Source organism: Muntiacus reevesi, chromosome 14 (assembly GCF_963930625.1).
Source record: "Muntiacus reevesi chromosome 14, mMunRee1.1, whole genome shotgun sequence".
NCBI lineage: Eukaryota > Metazoa > Chordata > Mammalia > Artiodactyla > Cervidae > Muntiacus > Muntiacus reevesi.
Window position 1 is genome coordinate 35,976,888 of NC_089262.1, and position 20,387 is coordinate 35,997,274.

The 20,387-nt window shown below is 40.5% G+C and overlaps 1 protein-coding gene across 1 annotated transcript in view; it reads right to left on the reverse strand.

The window, feature by feature from the left end:
* Nucleotides 1-213: 213 nt before the first annotated feature.
* Nucleotides 214-20,387, reverse strand: part of C6 (complement C6) — a 67,984-nt gene continuing 47,810 nt past the window's right edge. Inside the window, exons 14-17 of the mRNA XM_065905566.1 lie at nucleotides 19,763-19,951; nucleotides 13,083-13,173; nucleotides 6,614-6,855; nucleotides 214-389 (exon numbers count right to left, since the gene is read on the reverse strand). Coding sequence (XP_065761638.1) covers nucleotides 214-389; nucleotides 6,614-6,855; nucleotides 13,083-13,173; nucleotides 19,763-19,951 — 698 coding nt within the window. The remainder of the gene's footprint in view (nucleotides 390-6,613; nucleotides 6,856-13,082; nucleotides 13,174-19,762; nucleotides 19,952-20,387) is intronic.

Genomic DNA, 20,387 nt, shown 5'->3' on the forward strand with positions numbered 1-20,387 from the left:
AGTTATTACCGAGAGATATGCTACAGAGCTGCATGGATGGGAACTGCACGAGGGAGAAGACACAAGAGGCAGGGAGAATTATTGGGTGAAACTAACACTCAAGGATTTTCGTTGGTAACTCCTGAATGTGCCAGTCTGCTATTTATTCAACAGTGTCCTTTTGTAGGGGTTATTTGGGGAAAGTAACTCTGTGTATGGGTAATTGTGTTAGGTCTAACACTTCCCAGAATGCAGTATTTCCATTTCCCTTTTGGCACATTTTACAGCTCCTACTTCACATATGTTCATTGTTTTCCTGCTCGCTGACGATCCTATTTTGACGCAGAAGAGCTGGTCTCCGCCCTTGGTGCACTGGGAGGGTAACAGGCAGAGGCACTTGGAGGTGGTGGCTGCAAGGAGAGAAGACAGTGTGACTCTATTCAGTGCTTTCGGGTTTGATTTCACCTGACTCCTCCCCAGCGCAGCGAGCACTTTGGTGGCAATGAGTGAGAATGCTGGCACAAAGGCACTGACTTAAAAGACCCAACTGTGGCTGAATGGAGTCATCTGGATGTAAGAAAGGAGAGGCTGCTGCTAAGTCACTAAGATGTAGGAGCCGGGCTACCTCTGACTCCTCCCTCTCCCTCATAGCCACATCCAATCAGCTGCTACCTCCTGTCAATCCATTTCCACAAAGTCTTCGATCTGTCCTTCATGTTCTTTTCTCATTGGCACCACCCGGGAACACTTATATCACTTATTGAGCATGTATGATGAAACCACACAATATGCCAAGTGCTTTGCATGCTTTATTTCATTTAACCCTCACAATAAACATATGAACTACAAGGTATTGTACTAATGCTACAGATGAAGTCAGCTCAGAGAGGTTAAGTGATTTGCCCATGGTCCCACAATTTAGTAAGTGGTACAGGCAGGTTTTAAATCACAAATGACTTATAGGGCTGCCTTCTTATATTTCTGTACCACTTTTTTATTTCTTCCTAGAATATTCCTACGTTATGACTGGGAATCTGGATTTTAATAAGCAGTGAAATTGGGTGATACTTTTCTCAGGCCTGGCTTCAAAACCACCCCATCATGTCAAAATTCATATAAATCTTGCATTCATGAAAGAGTTTTAAAATGACCATTTGGGGTAAAGTTACCAAAGCCAATATATTAAATCAATTTAGAGTTAAGGGATATAGGCTCATTTAATCAAAGTTCAAGGTCTTCCACCATTTGGCCTCAATATCCCTTTGCAGCATTATCTTCTCTGCTTTCTTCAACTCAGACAGAGTGACTCTCTCTCTGTTTCCCAATAAGGACCCCAAGAGTGCTCCAGTTTTTGTCCATTGCCCATCCTATTCCCTTCTTTTGCCAGACTGGTATGCTCTTTCCAATATTCCTGCACATGTTCAATGTCTATAAGCCTTACCTCCTCCATGAAGCATTGTATAGCCATATATCCCCCACCAAAGTTTTCTATAACTAAATTTTAATGGTGTAAATTTCTCAGTACTACATCTGACATTTTTATACTTTTTTGTTAATTAGCTTCCCTGGTGGCTTGGATGGTAAAGAATCTGCCTGCAATGCAGGAGATCAGGGTTCAATCCCTGGATTGGGAAGATTCCCCTGGAGAAAGCTAGCTTTTCATATGTCTTTCTCCCAAGACTGTTACAACTGCTTTGTGAGAGAGCAGTAACGACGACTCATTCATCTATTTGTCCCAACCAGCTCTTAACAGAGTGCTCAATTAATTCTGCTTCATCAATTGGGTTCAATTCTGAATTTGGGGTGCAGGTATAAGTATTCAAAAAGAAAAGTATTTGATGGAGTTGGGATAATTTACGTTGCCAAAATATCTGAGTCAGCCTGAGAAACAGTCTGCAGCTTCTTTTGGGCAAATATCAACTCTTTCTCACGTATCTCAACTGATGGGAGAAAACAGCAAAAAGGAAATAGGGAGATTTCATAAGCACATACACTTCCATGGTAGGAAGCATTTCTTGAAAAGGCATGAATTTCCCTTTTACCTTCTTTGTCAACCAGCTAGAGAAGATTTTAGTTGGGGACAGTCTTGTTTGTTGTTGGAAACTCTAGGATTTTGTAAAGAACAGGAGACAGCTCTACCTCTAGAGAGAATGTCGGGTCCCCAGGCTTGTGGAAAGGCCATGGTCACCCCTCCTGCAGTATGGTTATAACCTAAGTGTTCTTAGTAAGATGATTTTCAGATTGCCAGCATGAAAAGGCCCTTCCTGCCACCTCCAAAAGTCGGTTCTCATGCTTCCATCCTTAGGAAACCCTTCCAGGCGAGAAGATATGTATCTCTCTTATAGCTCTTATCACATATTGTCTTGCATTAAAGTTATTCATGTAATTATTGTGAAACTTTGGGACTTCCCTGGTGGCTTAGCGGTAAGGAATTCACATGCTAAGTGAGTTTGATCCCTGTGTTGGGAAGAGCCCCTGGGGAAGGAAATGACAACCCACTCCAGTATTCTTGCTTGGGAAATCCCATGGACAGAGGAGCCTGGTAGGCTACAGTCCATGGTGTCCCAAAGAGTTGGACATGACTTGGTGACTAAATAACAATACTGTGGAATATTACTCCAACTGTGAACAATTTGAGGATATAAAGATCCTTTATCATCATACCCCTCACCTTACTTTGAACAGTGACTTTAGTATACTGGCTACTAAATGGATGTTTATCGAATAAATTTTCCCCTCTTGTTGGTGGATATTTTTGAAATTTAGACAAAACATTTAATAGCCACAAAATTAGCCTCCTTGGGAAAGCTCTTGTGTTCCAACTTTTAAAAAGTGAATTTCATGTTGCTTTGAAGTTCCACTTTAAACTTTTTCTCATTTCATTTTAGATAGAGAAGGAAAAGGGTAGTAAAGTTCACACTGTAATCAAGAACACAATTTAATCAAGATGACATTGAATTCAACTCAAAATTAATAATACCCCAGCCTGCCATGAGTAGATTGCGTATGAAATACGTTTTTAGTTTTCTCTTTTCACAAATGCTGTGGTTCATACTTTTGTTCTGGAGTGCCACATGAACAGATGTCTCTGTGACACTGGCTTTTGCTCACCAGCTAAAGCAGGCTGGCACAGGCCCATCATATCTTTAGGGGGAAAACTGCTTTCAGGTTTTGGACTGTGTGTAGGATCAAAGGATGTTTTAAATGACTTAACTCTCTTATTAAGTAATATTCATGCTTTATTTTTACTATCCCAAGATATTCTGCTAACTTGACCAATATTTGTTATGTATTCAAACTGTATATGTTCTGTGAAATGAAAACATCTCCTGCCATATCAATAAACAAGAAATGTCACAGCCATTGGGCTTTCCTGATGGCTCAGCCGATAAAGAATCCGCTTGCAATGCAGGAGACCTGAGTTTGATCCCTGGGTTGTTCAGGGAAGTTCCCCTGAAGGAGGGCATGGCAACCCACTTCAGTATTCTTGCCTGGAGAATCCCCATGGACAGAGGAGCCTGGTAGGCTAATGTCCATGGGGTCGCAAAGAGTTGGACATGACTGAGTGACTTAAACACAGGCACAGCCATCAGCGATTTCTGGCTTCCAAATGTGAAGGAGGGCTCCCAAAACTGAGATCTAGCAGATGCTGCCACCACCTGTGGTGACTGCTAAGGAGCTGGGGAAATGCAAGAAGCAGCCATCTGCCACTCCTTAAGGTGAACAAGGAAACAGGATTGGCTCCCGATAGCTGAGTTACATATGAAAGGAATGAGTTCAGTGAGCTGAGAGGCTTGCATCTTCCCATACAAAGAATGCTAAATTCCTTAACTAGATATCTGATCTTTGATGTTCAGAAGGCCTACTCCCATTGTTGCAAACTATAGCCTGACTCCTCCTCCTGCATTCTTGGAGCAGTATTCTCAAAGCTACTGAGATCCTGTCTCCTGGGCTCAGGCCTATAGTCCTAGATGTTCCCACCAAATAAAGTAACTCTCTACTTTCAGGTTGTGACTATATTTCTAGCTGACTGTTTTTTTTAAAGACAAGCTTAGGATCCTGGTGATTATGGGATTTAGATATCCATAGGGGTCACAAAGAGTTGGACCTAACCTAGGGGCCAAGAATGCACACACTAAGCAAAGGGATAATAGTAAAGATAGATTTTGACTAAATCATAAGTCATGTATTGCTACTCAGCCAAATTTGGAAAGAATAACTTGTGGGAAAAGAAAAAGAACAAAAAAAAAAGGAAAGAAACTGAAACAGAGGAGTTCCATGAAGACCTTTCTCCATGATAAACAAGGAGAATAGATGTTAACACTAAACGCATCCCCGAATACCTTTGCTACCTGCTGTGGTACAGATAGGCTCCATTTGTCCTCCCTGCTGGCCAAGTCCCTTTTATTTTTTGTATGTATTTTTGACAATAATGTTCTTACATTATAATTTTTAGAGAAAAAGTTTATCTTTTAAATCCAAAATTTAAATAAATACATAGTTGCATAGTACTTTCAGCTCTTGCCTACCACAAATTATTGTCTCCGAGAGAGATGTCAGTTAGGTAATGGTGTTGGTCAGGAAACAAAAGAATGAATAGTAATGTTTACCTACATGATGATTGAACAATGATTAGAGTCGAGCAATGTAAGTGTTTAGACCTGGTTTTCCATCTCCTATGTGAAATTGCCTTATTCGGGGCACAAGGTGAGAAGCCCCAGATAGTGACCTGCCGAGTAGCCACTATCAGATGGCCTGTTGGCTGTGCCAGTCATGGTGACCCTCTTTCCTGGATTCCATCCTGCCACCTGTCAAGGGAGCTGGACCTTGATAATCAGCTTTAAGTGGATCAGAAAAAGCCTGGATGTGGATTATAAGGCCTCTCCTTTTTTCCAGGACTGACTCAAAGAACTGGGTTGAAAAGTGAAAGAGAAGTCAAGGGTAATAATAAGGTTTTTATCTTTGTTTTTGCAAAACTAAAGTGGCTTCAGCAAAAGGTAGATGTTAACAATTCAGTAAGTTCCCGTTGCTTACTTTATGCCTTGATTTCAGATGATTTTTTGAAGATGGGCCAGAGGGAAATCTAGGTGCCTATTTGAGTTCTGTTAAGTCCTAATCTTCAACGCATATTTATGTATTATATGAAACTCAGTTGAACTATTTCAGGTTCCAATTTCATCTTAGTGAAAACCCACTGCTGTGAAGTTTCTGCTTTTAAGCAATTCACAAATGAAATGCCAATAGGCAACACACTTACAGAAAATAGAAATGTAATGCTACTTTTTAAGTATCAAACAGGCAGAGATATAAACAGGTAATAGCTCCAAGATTTGGTGAGGGTGTGGAAGGCAGTCTTTATCACACACTGTAAATATGAATATAATATGATAAAGACATTTCTAGAAAGCAAGTTGATACATTGCATCAACAAAGACTTTCTATTTTAAAATAATATTTATCTAGAAACATTCCGTTTAAGTATAGCGTAAGGATAGAATCTTAGAGTATAGATTTACCTGTGATAGATTTGTCTATCACAGCACTGTTTCTAACAGCAAAATCTTGGGAAAAATCTAAATATCAAATTGAAGATTGATTAAGTAAAATCACAAAATGCCCATATAGGCTTTTGCAGACATTGAAAATTATGTGGCAGAATAATATATAATGATATGGAAATAGTTTCATGATACAACAAAGTGAAAAAAATACCAATATATAAAATAAGATGTAGTATATGATCCTATTGTTTTCAAACATGTAACATAATCAATGCCATCCCTGAGGTGTGTGAGGCTCCAGGGAATTTTTTAATGGGGTGTTTCTTTTACATAAATGATTAAAGTCATCCTAAATTCGCATCAACTCCATACTAGCTTTCTGATCTCAAGCAATTTTGAGAAAGACTACCCTGCTGGCCAGTGGCTCACCAGCCTGCTCTCTGGGATGAGGGTCTAGCTCTGAGCCGGGGAGGACTCTGTAGGTAGAGTCCGGAGCTTCTTGGGACATCACGCCTAATGAGGAGGGAAGCAGCAGAGGGTAGAAGAATGTCCCACATGGGAGGAACAGGGCTTGGGCTCCCGAGGGACCTCATATGGGTTCAAGGCATCCTGGCTGTGGAGCCCTGGAGCATGCGCTGGTCCCAGGCACTAAAAGGGGACTTCAAGATACTTGAGGCAGATGCTTCTGGTAACTGGTGTTGATGAGGAACCCAGTCCAGGCTCAGGGCACTCTACCTATGCTGGCCCCAGCTGGCTCTATCTGCCAGAGGACATTTAGACAATGTGATAAAGGCCCTCCAAAGGGTGGGGAAGAGGGGTACTGAAGCATGAGATCAGGATGAATGTTCTTACTTGAGGACAAAGGGTGGGTCTGATTATGTATATACAGAGAAAGACTGGAAAGATTTATACCAAAGTTGTTAAAGTAGTTATTTCTAATTGTGGGTAGGTCAGGTTCTACTTTTCCCTTCTATTTAAACCATTTCCTAACATTTTTTACAATGAAAAAGAGTTAGTTTTGATTAAGGAAAGGTTATTTATAAGAAACATCTTACATCTTACAAATAAGATGTACTAGCTGAGATGAAGGTTAAGTGATAGCTTTTCTAGAATGAGTTACCACTGGAGCTTACCTGAACATTTTTCCCAGCTGTAGCAGGTGTCATAGTCACAGGATTCATTCTTTGTGCTACTGAATGAAAGTTTTATCCTTTCTAGACCCCATTTTAACTGTGGACCCTCTTGGCATGAACCAATATGTAGAAAATGGAGTTGCTGATTATTTAAACATTTCTCAGCCAAAAGCTCACAAGCAGATGAAGTAAAGTGATGACTGGATATCGCATCAAGCACACAGATTTCTTCTGAATAATGGCTGCATGGAAGAGAAAAGCAAGCATTTATACATGAAGACTAGAAAAGGTGGTGTATAGCCAACTCATATGTTAACTTACCACCTAGTTCTGTACCCCCTACTCTCTTCCCCCCAGTTTCTCTTCTTTCAGTCCCTCATTTAATCTTGCATTCTGTGGGATTCATCTTTCTAAAAAAAATTCATTTTAAGCTTGATACTACTCACAATTGTCTTCAAATTAAAGTCTGAATTCATTAATTCTGATAATCAAAATCTTCCATATTTTGAATTCATCCAATCAACTTTCCTTTCTAGAATCAGTTTCCCATCCTCCTTTATCCCTTTTTATCACCTGACAATCGTATTGAGCATTTTCTAGACTGACAAGATTATTCTTCCTTTGCTACCATCCCACGCCCTGCTCAATCCGTGTTGCACTGTCTCCCCTCTCCGGCTGTCTATGTTCAGATCAATTCTTGGCTACATTTTGAAGCTAATCCTGATCAACTTAGCCTATTTTAGTCTGCACTTCCCCTGAACTCATTTGCAACACCAAAGCCTTATATATAATTATATAGCATTGCAAGTGTGTTTGTATTGTGACTAAGAGCATGCGTTTTTAAGTCAATCTTTGAATAACTCACTAAATCTAAGTAAGGCGGTGGTTTCTGCTAACAAGAAGTTAGCCATAGTCCTTCTCTTGCTGAGAGGACAAGAACTTGATTACTCCAAACCTGAGTTTCTTCTCTGATGTCAACCTTGGAGCTAAAAATCAGTGCACCAGTGTGTAAATTTCTTTCCAGGAATGGAAGCCCAGAGAGAAAACAAAAAGCTACTTTCTAAGTTCAGAGAGATGAAGCTGTGGGGCCAGTCACTCTCACAAACACCTTCGATGCCATATTGAAGAGGACTGAGAATAGGAAGAGGCTGGAGAGGGAGGGCTGAGCTGAAACTCAGACAGTTCTGGGGGATAGTCTCTACTCTCATAGTCTGGTATTGCAAAGACAAAGAAAGACGTTCCTTCTGGGTTACACGGACAAGGTGAGTGTTGTGAGTTCTCCCTAGAAGGCCATTGTCTGGGTGAGGAGACCCCAGCAGCATATAGCTATTACAAGGTGGACCACTTGTGGTCGATTCTTAGGAAGGTAGACAGAGCCATCTTTGGGCTGAATTACAACAGTGGAATGTTACCAAAAAAGTCCCTGTAGTGTTCTCATAAATAAACAAACAAAGTGTCCATACAGGTGTTTGTTCATTTGGAACTCAGAAGAATGTGAGAGGCAATTATTGTTAAAACTGAAGAAAAAAAAAAAAAAAACACTTGGTGCAAAGAAATAGAAGAAGAGTTCAAAAGTAGCAATTATGAACTGCTGCTGCTGCTGTCTAGTCACCAAGTTGTGTCTGACCCTTTGTGACTCCATGAACTGTAGCCCAGCAGGCTCCTTCTCCATGGGATTTTCCAGACAAGAATACTGGAGAGGGTTGCTATTTCCCTCTTCAGGGGATCTTCTTGATCCAGGGACCGAACCTGTGCCTCCTGCATTGGCAGGAAAATTCTTTTCCGCTGAGCCACCTGGGAAGCCCCAATTATGTACATGTGGTTTTAAAGATGAAAATTGCCCTAGAACAGCCTGCATTGTTTAAAATATATAAACGGTGAAATATCGTACTAGACAGTCTGTTGACTTTCTACGTCATCATTTATTGATCCATTTCCTCAGTAACTTAACTCTAATTTTATTCAAAATCACAGAAAACTAGCCAATATAATTAAATGGACCACAGGCTTGTCTAACTCAATGAAACTATGAGACATGCTGTGTAGGGCCGTCCAAGACTGACAGGTCATGGTGGAGAGTTCTGACAAAATGTGATCCACTGGAGAAAGAAATGGCAAACCACTTCAGTATTCCTGCCTTGAGAACTCCATGAACAGTATGAAAAGGCAAAAAGATAGGAAACAGAAAGATGAACTCCCCAGGTGTGTAGATGCCCAATATGCCACCGGAGATCAGTGGACAAATAACTCCAGAAAGAATGAAGGGACAGAGCCAAAGCAAAAACAATACCCAGTTGTGGATGTGACTGTTGATAGAAGCAAGATCCGATACTGTAAAGAGCAATATTGCATAGGAACCTGGAATGTTAGGTCCATGAATCAGGGCAACCTGGAAGTAGTCAAACAGGAGATGGCAAGAGTTGACATTCTAGGAATCAGCGAACTAAAATGGACTGGAATGGGTGAGTTTAACTCAGATGACCATCATATCCACAGTAGTAGTACTGTGGGCAGGAATCCCTTAGAAGAAATGGAGTAGCCATCATAGTCAACAAAAGAGTCTGAAATTCAGTACTTGGGTCAATCTCAAAAATGACAGAATGATCTCTATTCGTTTCCAAGGCAAACCATTCAATATCATGGTAATCCAAGTCTATGCCCCAACCAGTAATGCCGAAGAAGCTGAAGTTGAATGGTTCTATGAAGATCTACAAGACCTTTTAGAAATAACACCCCATAAAAGATGTCCTTTTCATTATAGGGAACTGGAATGCAAAAGTAGGAAGTCAAGAAACACCTGGAGTAACAGGCAAATTTGGCCTTGGAGTATGGAATGAAGCAGGGTAAAGGTTAATAGAGTTTTGCCAAGAGAACGCATTGGTCATAGCAAACACCCTCTTCCAACAACACAAGAGAAGACTCTACACATGGACATCACCAGATGGTCAACACCGAAATCAGATTGATTATATTCTTTGCAGCCAAAGATGGAGAAGCTCTATACAGTTAGCAAAAATAAGACAGGGAGCAGCGGACTGTGACTCAGATCATGAACTCTTTATTGCCAAATTCAGACTTAAATTGAAGAAAGTGGGGAAAACCACTAGACCATACAGATATGACCTAAATCAAATCCCTCATGATTATACAGTGGACTTGAGAAATAGATTTAAGGAACTAGATCTGACAGACAGAGTGCCTGATGAACTACAGACAGAGGTTTGTGATATTGTACAGGAGACAGGGCTCAGGACCACCCCCAAGAAAAAGAAATGCAAAAAAGCAAAATGGCTGTCTGAAGAGGCCTTACAAATAGCTGTGAAGAGAAGAGAAGCAAAAAGCAGAGGAGAGAAGGAAAGATATACCCATTTGAATGCAGTTTCAAAGAATAGCAAGGAGAGATAAGAAAGCCTTCCTCAGTGATCACTGCAAAGATTTAGAGGAAAACAATAGAATGGGAAAGACTAGAGATCTCTTCAAGATGATTAGAGATACCAAAGGAACATTTCATGCAAAGATGGGCACAATAAACAACAGAAATAGCAATGACCTAACAGAAGCAGGGGACTTCCCTGGTGGCTCAGATGGCAAAAGCGTCTACCTATAGTGCAGGAGACCGGGGTTCAATCCCTGGGTCAGAAAGATGCCCTGGAGAAGGAAATGGCAACCCACTGCAGTATTCTTGCCTGGAAAATCCCATGGATGGAGGAGCCTGGCAGGCTAGAATCCATGGGGTCACAAATAGTCGGACACAACTGAGTGACTTCACTTTCTTTCTTTCTAACAGAAGCAGAAGATATTAACAAGAGGTGGCAAGAATACACAGAAGAAATGTACAAAAAAGATCTTCATGACTCAGATATACACGATGGTGTGATCACTCACCTAGAGCCAGACATCCTGGAATGTGAAGTAAAGTGGACCTTAGGAAGCATCACTAGGAACAAAGCTAGTGGAGGTGAGAAATTCCAGTTGAGCTATTTCAAATCCTAGAAGAGGATGCTGTGAAAGTGCTGCACTCAATATGCCAGCAAATTTGGAAAACTCAGCAGTGGCCACAGGACTGGAAAAGGTCTGTTTTCATTCCAATCCCAAAGAAAGGCAATGCCAAAGAATGCTCAAACTACCACACAATTGCCCTCATCTCACACGATAGTAAAGTAATGCTCAAATTTTTCCAGGTTAGGCTTCAGCAATATGTGAACTTCCGGATGTTCAAGTTGGTTTTAGAAAAGGCAGAGGAACCAGAGATCAAATCACCAACATCTGATGGATCATTGAAAAAGCAAGAGAGTTCCAGAAGAACATCTATTTCTGCTTTATTAACTATGCCAAAGACTTTGACTGTGTGGATCACAATAAACTGTGGAAAATTATGAAAGAAATGGGAATACCAGACAATATGACCTGCCTCTTGGGAGATCTGTATGCAGGTCAGGAAGGAACAGTTAGAACTGGACACAGAACAACAGACTGGTTCCAAATCAGAAAAGGAGTATGTCAAGGCTGTATATTGTCACCCTGCTTATTTAATTATATGCAGAGTACACCATGAGAAACGCTGGGCTGGATGAAGCACAAGTTGGAATTAAGATTGCCGGGAGAAATATCAATAACCTCAGATATGCAGATGATACCACTCTTATGGTAGAAAGTGAAGAACTAAAGAGCCTCTTGATGAAAGTGAAAGAGGAGAGTGGAAAAGTTGGCCTAAAGCTCAACATTCAGAAAACTAAGATCATGGCATCCAGTCCCATCACTTCATGGCAAATAGACAGAGAAACAGTGGAAATAGTAGCTGATTTTATTTTTTTGGGCTCCAAAATCACTGCAGATGGTGATTGCAGCCATGAAATTAAAAGATACTTGCTCCTTGGAAGGAAAGTTGTGACCAACCTAGACAGCATATTAAAAAGCAGAGACATTACTTTGCCAACAAAGGTCTGTCTAGACAAGGCTATTATTTTTCCAGTAGTCATGTATGGATGTGAAAGTTAGACTCTAAGGAAAGCTGAGTGCAGAAGAATTGATGCTTTTGAACTGTGGTGTTGGAAAAGACTCTTGAGAGTCCCTTGGACTGCAAGGAGTTCCAACCAGTCCATCCTAAAGGAGGTCAGTCCTAGTGTTCATTGGAGGGACTGATGTTGAAGCTGAAATTCCAATACTTGGTCACCTGAATCAAAGAGCTGACTCATTTGAAAAGACCCTGATTCTGGAAAAGATTGAGGGCAGGAAGAGAAGGGGATGACAGAGGATGAGATGGTTTGCTGGCATCACCAACTCGATGGAAGTGAGTTTGGGTACACTCCTGGAGTTGGTGATGGACACCATCACCAATGCCTGGCGTGCTGTGGTCCATGGGTTCACAAAGAGTCGGACATGACTTAATGACTGAACTGAACTGAATTGAACTGAATCTTATGCAAAATATGCTTTTGCTTCTAGCCATTTTGCTTCTAGGCATTTCATAGCCTCCCTTGCCAGGCCACATGGCCATGTGAACAAGAGAAGAGTAATGAAATGGAAGCCGTGATGAATCCCCCAGGAACTCTCATTAAAAATCGAGCATGTGTCCACTTCTGGTCTTCCTTATTTTGTACTCCAGCAGAGAAATCTTGGACCATGATATAACTTTAAGAATGTCAGAACAGACAACTTTATTTTAATAAGGAGAAATAAAGTATCAGCTATACCTCAATAAACAATAAAGTATGAACATTAGATTAAAAAAAAAAAACATAGCAGAACAGACAGCAGGAAGGAACTCCAGTCCTATCTGAAAGAAGAGAATAACCAGACCATCCCTAGACTGCCTTTCTCCTGCATTTATTTTGTAAGATAGAGAAGCAAAATTTTACCTTAAGCGAATCTTACTTTGGACTTTACTCCCATGAAAGTAGTCCTGAAATTTATAGGCACTCTCAACACTTCTGGGTTTGTTTATGTAGAAAAAGGCAGTTATAACAACAGAGAGTCACGATAGTCATATAAGGATATATCATTTTTCTTTATGCTCTCTGCCACCATGTGAAAGAATAAACTAACAAAGAGATGTGTGTGTGTGTGTGTGTGTGTGTGTGTTCATGTGTGTGTGAAGTCCATGCTCACACTTATTTCTCTACTCCAACCTCTTGGAGTCACAACTTTGCCCCTATACTTAGGGGGAAGAAGAAGGCTTTGAGATAATTGAGTCTAATGCTTTAAACAGGATAGAAATGTCTTCATCACCAGAATGAGACTGTTTTAGTACAAAAGCTATGCAAACTTAGGGAACAAGGCTGAGAGGCAATTAAGAATGCTTGCTACTCAGTGGGGAAGGAAGAATTCAACAGAGCACAGGGGGTATCAGTTATATTAAAAATTAATATGCTTTGTATTCATGCTTTAAGAAGCCCGGCTCCTTCATGATGTTGGCTACACTAGACTGGTTTTCTCAGTTTATAAGCACAGTCCAGAGAGTATCTCTTACCCACAGTCTTCTTCTGGAGACATGCAAATGCATTCAGATCCCAACTGTTTTTGTCCTTGTTGACAGTGACCCCTTAAGTCTGTCAGGACATCTGAAACAAAAGAAAATGAAGAAATGACCCAATCAAAAAATGGGCCAAAGAACTAAACAGACATTTCTCCAAAGAAGACATACAGATGGCTAACAAACACATGAAAAGATGCTCAACATCACTCATTATCAGAGAAATGCAAATCAAAACCACAATGAGGTACCATTACATGCCAGTCAGGATGGCTGCTTTCCAAAAGTCTATAAGCAATAAATGCTGGAGAGGGTGTGGAGAAAAGGGAACCCTATTACACTGTTGGTGGGAACGCAAACTAATACAGCCACTATGGAAAACAGTGTGGAGATTTCTTAAAAAACTGGAAATAGAACTGCCATATGATTCAGCAATCCCACTTCTGGGCATACACACTGAGGAAACCAGATCTGAAAGAGACACGTGCACCCCAATGTTCATCACAGCACTGTTTATAATAGCCAGGACATGGAAGCAACCTAGATGCCCATCAGCAGACGAATGGATAAGAAAGCTGTGGTACATATACACAGTGGAATATTACTCAGCCATTAAAAAGAATTCATTTGAATCAGTTCTAATGAGATGGATGAAACTGGAGCCCATTATACAGAGTGAAGTAAGCCAGAAAGACAAAGAACAGTACAGCATACTAACACATATATATGGAATTTAGAAAGATGGTAATGATAACTCTATATGCAAAACAGAAAAAGAGACACAGAAGTACAGAACAGGCTTTTGGACTCTATAGGAGAAGGCGAGGGTGGGATGTTTCGAGAGAACAGCACGTATATTATCTATAGTGAAACAGATCACCAGCCCAGGTTGGATGCATGAGACAAGTGCTCGGGCCTGGTGCACTGGGAAGACCCAGAGGAATCGGGTGGAGAGGGAGGTGGGAGGGGGGATCGGGATGGGGAATACTGTAACTCCATGGCTGATTCATGTCAATGTATGACAAAACCCACTGCAATGTTGTGAAGTAATTAGCCTCCAACTAATAAAAATAAATGGAAAAAAAAAAAAAAAGAAAAAGATACAAAAAAAAAGCACAACGCACAGCATGGATTTCAAGCAGTAAGTGTTTAGGAGAAAAGGCTATGGTGAAAGGTTCTCATTTATCTCCTAGAGTTAGAGCACCCATTTTAGCTTTTTCAAATCTGTTGTGATGAAATAGTCCATCTGAAAAGTCCTTTCTAGCCCTTGTGAGCTGTCACGTTTCCAACCTAAAACTGCTATTAAGTTCAAGAAAATGAAATGGGTGAAATTTTTGTTCATTTGTTTTTCAAATATTTATTGAATGACTATGATTTACCAGCACTGTGATAGATTCTGGGGATAGTGAGTTGAGCAAAATTTGACCCAGATCCCATGCTCACAGAAATTCTAGTTTTGTGGGCAGACAGACATTAATCAAACAAACACACTCTACACATAGAATTTCTGCTGTTATTAGTGCTATTAAAGAGAAAGCATATAATCAAGAAAATTGATGTAGCTAGGAAGGTTATGAAAGGTAAAATGGGAAGAGAAAAGGGAGTATGATGGAAGCAAAGGGAATAGACATGAAAGTGCTCAAAAGAGAGATAACATGTGACTTTCTTGGAATTGAAAGAAAACCAGGGAAACAAGGGCAAGCAACAAGAAATGGCCAGAGAGATGGCTGTGCGGTGGACTGTGTAGGGTCATAAAGGGCTTTTGAAGGATTTTTGTCTTATCTTATAAGCAGTGGTAAATCTTTGATAGGTTTTAGCAGGGGGTGGTGTGACAAAATCAGGTCTGGATTTGGAAAAGAATTTAATTCTGGCTTCTGTGTAGAGAATGCATTTGGAGAGGCATGGTGGTCAAGAGGGTAGACAATTTATGAGGTTATTATTGGGAAGATCCTCTAGAGAAGGGAAAAGGCTATCCAGTCCAGTATTCTGGCCTGGAGAATTCCACGGACTGTACAGTCCATGGGGTTGAAAAGAGTCTGACATGACTGAGCAACTTTCACTTTCACTGTAGTAGTTTGGGTGAAAGAGAATGGTCATTTGGATCAAAGTGCCAGAGGTGGAAATGGAGAGAAGTGGGTGAACCTGAGACATTTCAAGCATGTAAAATGCATGAGAGTACATATTGTGGGTAGGTTATGAGAACTGTGAAGTATAATTCTTAGATTTCTGGTTTGCATAAGAGAATAGATGTTGGTGCCTAACTGAAATAGTAAATATTAGAAAAAGTTAGTGGTAAGGAGGCAAGGGTGATGACTCAGGAATTCCTCTCTGCAAATGCTGAATCTGTGATCTCTTTAGGACAGCCAAACAAAACAGATGTATAGGAATTTGGATACTCAGGCCTAAAGCTCAGTGGAGAAGTCTGTGGGAAAGATTTAAATTTGTTATTAGCCTATGGAGGGATCACTGATGCTCTGGGTATGGGTGAGATTTCCCAGCAGGAGAGTGTAGCATGAGGTTAGGGCACAGATCTGAGTCTTGAGAAACTCCAGCATTTAAAGTCCATGCACAGGCAGGAGCATGCTAAAGATGCAGGGCAGCAGCCAGATAGGTAGAAGCTAAACCAGATGGCGTTGTGTGTTGGAAGCAGGGAAAGAATGCATCTGCAGAAGAAAGTCAGCTCTGTCGAATGTTGCTGAGAGACCAAAGCAGATGAGGACTGAAATACTGTCCATTAGGTTTAGCAATATGGATGTCAGTGTCAACAATTGTGCAAATGGATTTTAGGGGATAATGAAAAGCTAGATTTTTCTTATAAGAATAATCAGTGGAGAAATGGACAGCTCCCAAATGTAGCAATTTATTCCTATCCCCCGATAGTCTAGGTACTAGGATGTTATGGTGGGAAAAAAAGAAGTATAAAAATGAAAACAACAGTTATCCTCTTTTTCCACTAATCTAAGCAATAGTGGAAAAAGAGACATTAATCAAATAATCATAGTGATGAGCTTATAATTAAAAGCTGAGATAGGTGTTTGGAAGAAATATGATTTCAGGAGACCATATCAGCAAAAAACAAAAACTGAGACAGGCAAGGAAGATTTATAAGGAACTGATGCTTGTGCTAAGATGAGCAATTGAATATTGAATATGAGGAAGGGAGATTAAAGTAGAATGAAGAACATGGGTATATTATGTGCTGAATGCTGTGCTCAATTGTTCAGTCATGTCCAGCTCTTTGCGACCCCATGGACTGTAGCCTGCCAGTCTCCTCTGTCCATGGGGATTCTCCAGGATACTGGAGTGGGTTACCAATCTTGCCTCCAGGGGAACTTCCAACCCAGGGATCGAACCCAGGTCTTCCACATTCCATGCGGATTATATACCCACATTGCAGTAGGTATATTATATGCAAGGGAAAATCTTGGTTATCTTTGCTTATGTTGAGCTCACCCAAAGAAGCTTTAGACTGGTTGAATTAAACTTGGAGCTGACATCCCGAGCCTCCTGGATGAAACACACGTCCCTAGACTAGAGCTGACTAATCAGGCATCCATATGGCCACAGTGGCCTCTGTAAGCAAGTAACTGACAAAGGAGGGAAGTAGAAAGGTGTATCAGGCAGGAAGTTTGGTAGGGAGGCGGGTTTATGTTAGAGGCAAAAATAAAGATTTTTTAAATTGGTACATTTTCTTCTTTGCTGCTATGCATTTCCATTCCCTACTATTCTCCTCTGTTAGGACCCTCATTCTGTCTGGTGAAATTTGACTCAGAACTTTCATGAACATGGAGACCTATAACTGATGCTGAGTTCTCAGATACTAAGATTTCCATTGACATGGGCGTGTTTTTCTTTGGTGTCTTTTGTGGCTATGCTTCTTTGGCTTTTGTAAATAAATCCACACTTAATCAGGTCAAGGAGGAACTCTGAGCTATACATTTCCAAAGAGCATCAGTTTTCAAGCACGCAGAGCTTTGCTCCCTGCCTACCAGTTTGACATCATCAGTGACCACATACAAGGATTCTTTCCTCCCTCACTAAGGGTCAGGTGGAAGCCAGAACCAGTCCTCAGCTGCTCACACTTTCAGCCATGCACAATTTGTGAGCAACACGGAAATGAGAACATTGCAATCTTTAAAGAGTGATGAGGGCAAGGGGATCTTTGAAGGTGTTAATTTCTTAGAGGAAGGGATAAAAATGACAGGGGAGGTGTTCAGCATCTCGTTTCTACAGGAAGCAAAATTCTCTTTCACATTAAAAGAATTAAAAGTCTTTCTGGCCAACCAATGACCTGGACATCTCTATATCACACATCTCCTGCCACATTGAGAGGAAAGAGATTCAGTTTTATTGATGACTTTCTTTTTCTGTGACTCCTTTCATTGATCTTCCTGCCAACATTGTCGGAGAGAAAGTAGATGATATGGAGTATTTCTTTCTTTTATCTCGATGTAGAGCATTTCGTTATCTCTCAGTTTGAATTATAACGGCAATTTCTTTTAAAAACATGAAGGGGTGTGTGTATGTGTATACATATGCTGTTATTTGTATAAAGAGAATGATCTACCTAAGATGCCCAGAGAATCTTAATTTTGTAAACGGTGTGGTCCCCAAGCACATTCATCTCTCTGAAGTGTATGATGAAGAATCAAGTGAAGTTAAGCCACAATACCAACCTGAAGTTCTCACAGATTTCCATATGATCTCTTTATCAATAGTTTTAAGGTTATATAACAGTTGAAAAGTGAAAGTCACTCAGTCGTGTTCAACTCTTTGTGACCCCATGGACTGTTGCCCACCAGGCTCCCCTGTCCATGGGATTCTCCAGGCAATAATACTGGAGTGGGTTGCCATTTCCTTCTCCAGGGGATCTTCCCAACCCAGGTACTGAACTCAGATCTCTTGCATTGCAGGCAGATTCTTTACTGTCTGAGCCATCAGGGAAACCCATGTGACAGATTAAGTTTCCCATTTTCCTTCAGACATTATAAAAGCACAGAACAGGATAAAGAAGGCAAGGTAGCAGAGAGCTTGAAGAATTAGCAGAGCCGCTTGTTCGACCCAAACTGTCTGGTTTGGGGTCTAATTTAGCCTCGCTTTTCCTTTAGTTTTTTCATAGGCAAAATAGGCCCAATCATATCTGAGCTCAGATAAACCCTCCAGGATTCTCTGATTAAAAATGAGACATAACTTGAACAAGCATGCTGAGAAATTTGGAAGATCTGAAATAGTTGAAGCTCCCTTCCTTTTCCTCCAAGTAACCAACATGCCAGACTAATGGGAGTTCTCAGTTCCTCCTGCCAGCTGCCTGTCAGACACTGAACTTCCAGGTTTATATGTTCCTCTCTTTCACAGCTTCACTCTTCTGCACCCACCAGTCCAGTTATAGACTTACCAAGAGTCAGTTTTATTTGTTTCCAAGACTGTTTATGTCATTTCCTATTGTAATTGTGTAAGTTAATTAAATATATCAACTTACATAATATATCAAACTTACATATAAGTTGATAAATATGTCAACTAATAAAACAAAAGAGGAAAAAGTATTTTTATAAAAACTAAGTTGAAAACATTGAATAATTTTAAATGGTTATAAAAATGTTTTTCTGAATTAATTATGGATGAAACTACTGTAAAAGATTAGGGAAAAAATATATAAGAAATTTAAAGCATTTTCTAGTCAAATTTGCTGCAAAAGTTGCCTTAAAGCCTTCACCTCTCTTCAAAACAGTAATTCTCAACTTTGGCTGTATCCAGATTAACTCAGAAAGATTTTATATAAATACAAATACTGGCCCTCCTAGCTCAACCATATCAGAATCAGGGAAACGGACTTAAGTAGAGGTGTTTATTAAAGAAGTGCCCTACTTGGAGTTTAAAACTTATTGTTTTAGAGAAATTAATATGGGATAGAAAATTCTATCTATCCCATAGATAGCAAAACTGTTATCTATGGGATAGCAAATGATAAATTAGGTATTTGTTTTATTCAAGAAAGAAATCTTAGAACTCCAGTCAGGAGACCCTTTAGGAAATAAGAGGTTGGTCCTATGTTAGAAAATTGGTGAATATTTGTGTATTTCTATGTTCTAAATTAAAAATAATAGGCTCCCAGTGGCTCAGCAGTGAAGAATCCACCTGCAATGCAGGGACTGCGGGAGATGTGGGTGTGATCCCTGGGTCGAGAAGAGCCCCTGGAGGATGAAAGGGCAACCCACCCCAGTCTTTTTGCGCGGAGAATCCCATGGACAGAGGAGCCTGGCGGGCTACAGTCCAGGGAGTCGCAAAAAGTCAGACAGGACTGAAGCGACTCACCAAACAAGCAAATAAGTTAAAATAAAATGTTTAATTAATTAAAAAGCACTGTGTATTATTTTTTTGTCACTCTCTACTTGAGCTAAAATTTCAGTTAACCCTCAATTCTGATCTTGTTATATGAGAGCACTTGTGTTCTATCAAAATATCAAAGTATTTGATTGGAAAATGAAATTGACTGCACTCTCCAAGATTTGAAAGTATCCACTTGACCAACAGCTACTTATGTGTTTTGTGAGCTCGTCATCGACACATGGTGAAATACAACTCAGCCCATCATAAGCAACAGCATCTGTGTGGATGCTACACAGATGATCTCAAAGGACGCCACCTTAGCAGACCCCAGGATGCTGAGCTATTACCTTTTTCACAGCTGAGTGAGTCCGGAATGGGTGGTGTCCAGGAATCCCCACTGCATGTGTACCTCGATGGCCCAGTGACAATCAAACCTCTGGGACAGGTTAGCTGAATGGAGTCACCAATTTTATATAATGTCTGAAATGGTGACAGTGTCAGGCCTTCCGGCACTGTTGGCTTGAGGCACTCTGTCCCTGCAGAGAGAGAAATATTTCAGATGCATTTGGTGGAGCAGAACACTCAAGGGATACAGACAGATTTTGTGCATTCCAAGAAATGATTTTAACGTGATTGACCATATTGATTCAGCGTTAATGCTGCCTTTTGAGCAGAAAAACGGGGGGTTGAGGATCCCAGGCTTCCACTGAGAAACTGCCTTTAGTTCCATTAACGGAAGACCTTGCTAAGGAAATGATTTCAAATACTCATAGCTTTAACTACATCATCGGGACATTTTCAGGAAATAATCTTTTTCACTCTTCTCCCCAGTGAGTTTTCCCGAAATCAGGTGTCTGCACTGTGGGTAACACAGAGGCAGGATATTCTAATTGACACTGGTCTCAGCTTTGTGTCATGGTATTCCATAATAACTCTTTGGAGTCCCCATCGGAGCCTTGTTTGAATCACATT